The 5,933-nt window shown below is 42.2% G+C and overlaps 1 protein-coding gene across 1 annotated transcript; it reads right to left on the bottom strand.

Annotated features, from left to right (window-relative positions):
* Positions 1-270: 270 nt before the first annotated feature.
* On the bottom strand, positions 271-4,378 carry LOC113011834 (dehydrogenase/reductase SDR family member 13-like). Its single transcript, XM_026151620.1, has 6 exons — positions 4,063-4,378; positions 3,106-3,224; positions 2,457-2,580; positions 1,517-1,689; positions 1,134-1,287; positions 271-983 (listed from the first exon to the last, which is right to left on the bottom strand). Exons 1-6 carry the CDS (start codon positions 4,187-4,189, stop codon positions 724-726), a joined length of 957 nt encoding a protein of 318 aa, XP_026007405.1. The 5' UTR covers positions 4,190-4,378; the 3' UTR covers positions 271-723.
* Between the last annotated feature and the right edge of the window lie 1,555 nt (positions 4,379-5,933).

The raw sequence follows: 5,933 nt of genomic DNA, 5'->3' as shown, positions 1-5,933 counted from the left end.
AGAACCGCGGGGGTTTGCCGTTCTCGTCGGCGCAGATATTTGAGGTTTACACAGCTACATTTTCGCCTGGAAATATGTTTAAAGTTTATTTTGCGACCCAGAAAGAATAATAAGAGTAACATTAAAACTAGCTAGCTGCCGCCATTGTTGGAAACTGGAACTTGCTGAGCAGTGCTTTGAATTCTGGGATATGGTTTTTCAGAGGGGCACTGAAATTTGTGATTCTCCCGGAAAAATCGGGACGGTTGGTATGTATTCCAAGAGGACAGATTCTAGTCGACATTTTTTATTAAGGCAAACTTCAGTAAGGACCTCAGTATAAACACAATGTACAAAGAACTCAAAAATATTTACATAAAAATACAAAATAAAAAATTATTTAAAAAAAAATATGACGAAACTATTAAAACGTGTTGCTATTGTCTCACAAACAGGTGACAGAACAGTAACATACCAAATATGCAGCAGCGCCCAACAAACACACCATATTAAAAAAAAAAAAAGACACTTGTGAACATGATTATTCCCAGCTTCCATCCTGCTGATGGCACTGCAACAACACCAATTCAACACCAGAAATGATGTTTAAATTTCAGAAAAAAAAGTGCTGAACAGCAGTTCTAGATGTTCATATAGCACCGTATCACCGATACTGTTAAAAGGACAGAATGACAGCTCATCGCTCATGGACTCGACAACCTGTTTATAGCGAGGTGAATAAATCTATCCCAGTCCACAGAGTTTCTCGCTGACCTCCCACAATTTCAGGGCCACCTTGTCATCTCGGGCATGAGCGGACACTTCCTGTGCCTCACAGCAGGAGAAGTACTTCCCGCTCAGAGGTTCGATTCCCTCCTGCAGGGCACAGTGCAGTGTGGTCTGAGCTCCCATCTCTGGGTCCAGGAACAGCAGCCAGGCCACAGGCTGGATGAAAATCTTCTGCCACAGGCCGACATTTCTAGACAGTTCAGTCCGGACAACACCTACAGGGCAGAAGGCAAAGAGCAATCACATACTTACTGCCTTTAGTGTTCAGTTTGGATAAAATGCTGATAGTAACAGTTGATTTAGCTTGAATTACAGTAATATATGGCCTAAAATGAGTGTTGATTAAAGGTAAACCAGTGTGTTACCTGGGTGGACACTGTAGCATGTGACATCGGTTCCTTTCAGCCTCTTGGCAAGCTCATGGGTGAAAAGCACATTGCACAGTTTGCTGTTGCAGTACGCATGGAAAAATTGCCAGCTGTATCTGCCAGTTCCCAGGTCTTTGTTTGCAACCAGAGCCTTAAGATACAAAAACAACCTTGTTAATAAGCTGTTCAGACAGGTGAAGGTGAAAGACGTGCAACAACATCACTTGTGATGTCATTATGATCACCTCTTCAGTCGTACTACTGAAATACTAGAGCAGAGCATTTTTAAAAATAAGAGTCCCAAAAGACGGAAAAAGGCTTGTTCCAGAGTGAGGATGGCTTTACATCTCCAAGCTCTCTTTAAATTATTGCAAACTCACGTTAAAGTCAATGTGTCCCCAGCGATGAGCCATGGAGGACAGCGTGATCACTCGTCCTCCCCCTGTCTTCTTCATCCTCTCCAACAGCAGATTGGTCAGCAGGAAGTGACCCAAGTGGTTCACCCCGAACTCGATGCCATATCCGTCCTCAGTCCGCCCGTCTGCCACCAATCCTGGGGACATATTGGAACAATGGTTTCTGAAATCTTTGTACTTCCTTGATCTCTTGAAGCTTGTTTTCTCTAGATTCTTCTCTGTCTCCGTAGAACAGACAAATCACCACTGCTGCTGCTCATCATTAAAAACTGTATTTGCACGTCTTTTTGACAGATACGGCAACTGTGATAAACTTGTCTGTCTCTCAAGTGGTTTACATCAATTTGTGTTTGAGGCCAATCTGGCTGCTTTGCACAACATAGCCGTTTGACGTCTTTGTGGCTATTCGGTGTCTTTTCAAAGTCGATTGTGATTATTTTGTGCTTCTGGTCACTTCTGTCTCTTTGTTGTCATTTGATGGTGAGTTTCAGACTCCAGAGCTGCCCTTTGTCACCCATCCTGTTCATACTTTTTTGGGCAGAATTTCTAGGCCCTCTCTGAGTGGAAGCTTAAGGTTTTGTTGATTTCAGCCTCTCAAATCTTTTTTTTTTTCTTTTAAACAAACGACCTGGTTTTGTGAACTTCATAAAGCAACAACCTCCAGCACACAGCTGTGATGAAAACACAAACAGGAGCAAGTCTGAGGCCATAGTTCTCAGGTGGAAAATCGGGAATGCTCACTCTGACTTGATCATTAGTTGATACCCCAAGTGGAGAAGTTCAACAAATAAATTTCCTCCTAATGGTGTCTGGCTCTCAGAGGTTGGTTTAGATGAAAATGGATGTATGGACCTCGTACTTGCAACTAAGTAGACATTGTGGTGTTGTGTAGTAGTGTGTGTACCAGCATTGTTGATGAGCAAATCCAGCCTGGACTCCGTTTTCAGGAATGTTTCGGCGAAGCTGCGGACAGACTTCAGACTGGCTAGGTCCAAGTGCACGTAGATCACGTCTGTACTTCCCGTTTGCTGGAAGAAGATCATTGTGATTCAGTGAAGGTTACATTTAACTTGCACTTCAGTGTTTCACTTCAATCCCTTTTTACTGTTTTTTCCTTAAAGCAACAGCTCAAACATTACCATCAATGAAAGAAGTGAACGCTTCAGCTCGTTTCAGCAGGATCATGTAAATCCCGTTAAAGTTCTGTGTGCATCGTTTTGTGCTCTCTGTCAGCTCCTCCTTTAAAAGGTTAACTCCTTTCACAGCTTCAGTCCTTTAAAATTGTCATATTGTACTTACTGAATGAATATAAATAAACAGTCATATCCACATACTACTTTAGCTTGTCTTCTTTTTCTCAGCTGCTTTAATTACCTAAAGCACACATCAGCCAGTTACAGCATGATAGGACGTTGTGTAACAAGCCTCCACTCCCTGCTGACGACTGCACAAGTTATTGTTTTAAATGTCAGTGCTCCTTTCTGAGAAACTTTGGATTAACTTTCATACAGCATGAGGAAATTGTGGCCAATGCATCAGTGTGTTCTTCTCACCGTTTCTATTTCTGCAATGGCAGCTGCAGCTTTGTTCCTGTTTCGGCAGGCCAGGATCACTCTGGCTCCTTTCCTGGCCAGATGCAAAGCCGTGGCTTTACCAATGCCCGTATTTCCTCCTACAGTAAGAGCAGGAAAAGAATAAGCAACATCTACCCAAACCATCACAAACAAGAACTATCATCCATGCAAGTGTTTAATGTGGTGTTATCTGAAGGCTAGTAGAAACCTGTCTAAATTGCAAACAAGAATTCTAGATTTTCACTTCCACCTTTGTTGTAAACTTCACTCCCGTCCAAAGTAAAAAGCACAAAAACAAAGAAAAACGCATCTTTAATTCTTTCATTGCAGCAATCACATTTGTGCAAATCCCGATTTTGCTATCGGCACAGATTTGTGGCATAAAAACTGGCCCCGACCTCAGAGGGAAGAGAGAGGAGGACGACGCTCAGGTTTAGATGAGAATTCCCTCTCTGTACAAACCCAGTTTAGAGATGCAAGTGTTAAACTGATTTTTACTTGAATTTAGAAATAACTGCTGAATCGGCTTAAATGTCATATTTACTGTTCACTTATTTTTGACGAGGTTTTTCCTGAAAGCCGATCTACATGTAGGTCGGTACCGTCGAAAGTCCGTCGTACTCGAAGCCTCTTTTTCGTGGCAATATTGAAGGAAACATACATTTAACGGCTTCTTTTCTTTTGCTCATCATCTGCAGATTTAACAAAACTTGTTATGTACCTTTACTCACTGTCGCTATCATAATCAAACACCAACATCCTTATCGCCTCGTAAGAGGAAGTAAAGAAACCTATGAAAGGAAAATCCGCTGAACGCTGCGAGCTGCACACACAGCAGCTGTTTGTAGGCACACTTTCTACACCTCGTCATTTTTGATGCTGGTGTCGTTAGCAGTCGGTCTGTTTGGTACAAACTGCGCTTGATGCCGGTCTCACCTGTGATGATGACGGTCTTCCCTGACATCGCGGCGTTTCCTTTGCATTTGGCCCTTTTGAAGAGAGTCTGTGTGAGGAGGACGTATGCTCCCAGAAGTACAACGGCCACAAACAAGAGGGGAACCATGGTGGATGTCGGCCGAGAACTTCGCGTCTGGCTGCGGATCTGTCTTTATGCACACGCCTGTCGGATGAGTTTCATCTGAGACGTGCCAGCGAGTCGCTCCTCGACCGGTCGGACCAGTTGTGGAATGACGTAAACGTCAGAGCACCGTGACCTACGCTTTTCACTCTGAACACCTGAGAAACGCATTCACCCCACCCGCGTGTCTCTTAATAAAGATTTACTGCGAAAGCATTTACAGAAAAATATGGAAAGCATGCAAACATCCCTCCAGATACCAAAGTGTCGAACTTTCACCTAAAATCTTCCATAATTAATAATTGCCTCTGATAGTTATAAGTCAGTGTAACTAATTCATTCTTTCACTGTCTAGATTTAGTTTTTAAGGAAACAAAACACAAAAATCACAAATGTAGCTGTTGCTGCTTTTGCTCCCAAAATGTAACTTATTCTAAAATAGTTTAATAAGAATGTTTCACAGCCTCTAACATATAGTCACAGTCAGTCGATCAAACCAACAATCAGATCTGCTTAGCAGATTTGGCTGTAAGATTTCCACATCAGTGAAAATGGAACTTTTCTGGTGAGCAGGACAGTGCTGGCATGAATACGTGCATCTGTATTTGTCAATGACTGAATCAGGCCTCTTTGGCTCTGACAAAACATGCAATATTTTTGAAACAACATGTTTTTTATCTGTGCTTGCTGCAGGGTTTTGTTTTGTGTCTTACTTTTTGTTCCCCACGTTTCTCTTCAAATTTCCCTCAGGTGTTCTGTGGGATTCAAATCAGGCAACATACTTGTTCAGGTCAGCGGTGTCAAACTTTATTCCCAAACTCTTGTTTGACATTGAAAGCATTTTTTAATCATTATCATGCAGGAATATCTCTAGATTGTTTACTCCACATGTTTTGCACTCATGTCTGGCCAGACATTACTATCATGTCTGCCCAGGGTCACTCCACTCTGTCTGTTCTGAAAAAAACATCTTGTAATCTGACCAAATAATGCTCTGGTGATGTTCTTCAGACTTCCAAGAGAGATGATTCTCAAAGAGGTTTTCAGTGGGAGAAACATTTCATTGTAATCACTGCTGTGATCGCCATTTCTCAAGTCTCTCAATTTGGAACCTCTTTATCTCACTGTAGCTTTCTTCATCAACTGAGGGCTATTCAGGGCTTTTAGAGTGACCTAATGAATTACAATCATTTAGCTTAAAAGTAATAAGTATATGCATCATCTTATCAGCATCGCTTGTAGACCGGATGTTTCTAATGACATTGCGCAAATACATTTCTGTAGTTTAACTACGTCACTGACGTCATGGCAGGGGAGACTCCAGGATCAGAGCTTTGGAGGTGCTGAGCACCCAGAGAGCTGCCCAGCCAGGCAAGATAAATGTCACGAAGAGACTTCTTCCCGGTCTCTGTCAGTCCCTGCATCCCTAAATGTCTCCAGTTGTCCCGAGTTCCCTGTGACTGTCTCCTTGGTGCATTTAAACCCCTGTTCCTCCCTGTCGTCTGTTGTCCTCGTCTCCATTATCAGTCATAATAATTTTACCATCTCTGTGCAAGTCTGCAAATTTCTTTCTTAAATCATAAGATTCTTAAATTCATCAAGTCTCTCTGTGCCTGGGTCCTCGTCACAAAACATGACATCACTGTTTTGTACATTTTGACACAATTTAATCCCACATGTGTGAAAGAAAAGCAAAACACTTTTCTGAAAAGTCTGTAACAAAACCGTC

This window comes from Astatotilapia calliptera, chromosome 19 (assembly GCF_900246225.1).
Source record: "Astatotilapia calliptera chromosome 19, fAstCal1.2, whole genome shotgun sequence".
Taxonomy (NCBI): Eukaryota; Metazoa; Chordata; class Actinopteri; order Cichliformes; family Cichlidae; genus Astatotilapia; species Astatotilapia calliptera.
Note: the sequence above shows the minus strand (reverse complement) of the source record. Positions and strands in the feature narration are given on the sequence as shown.

Coding starts and splice junctions, on each gene's coding strand:
- LOC113011834 (XM_026151620.1), bottom strand. CDS start 4,189: ATGGTTCCCCTCTTGTTTGTGGCCGTTGTACTTCTGGGAGCATACGTC. Junction 3,225..4,062: donor GAAGACCGTCATCATCACAG/GTGAGACCGGCA, acceptor CTCTTACTGTAG/GAGGAAATACGGGCATTGGT. Junction 2,581..3,105: donor CCATTGCAGAAATAGAAACG/GTGAGAAGAACA, acceptor ATCTTCTTCCAG/CAAACGGGAAGTACAGACGT.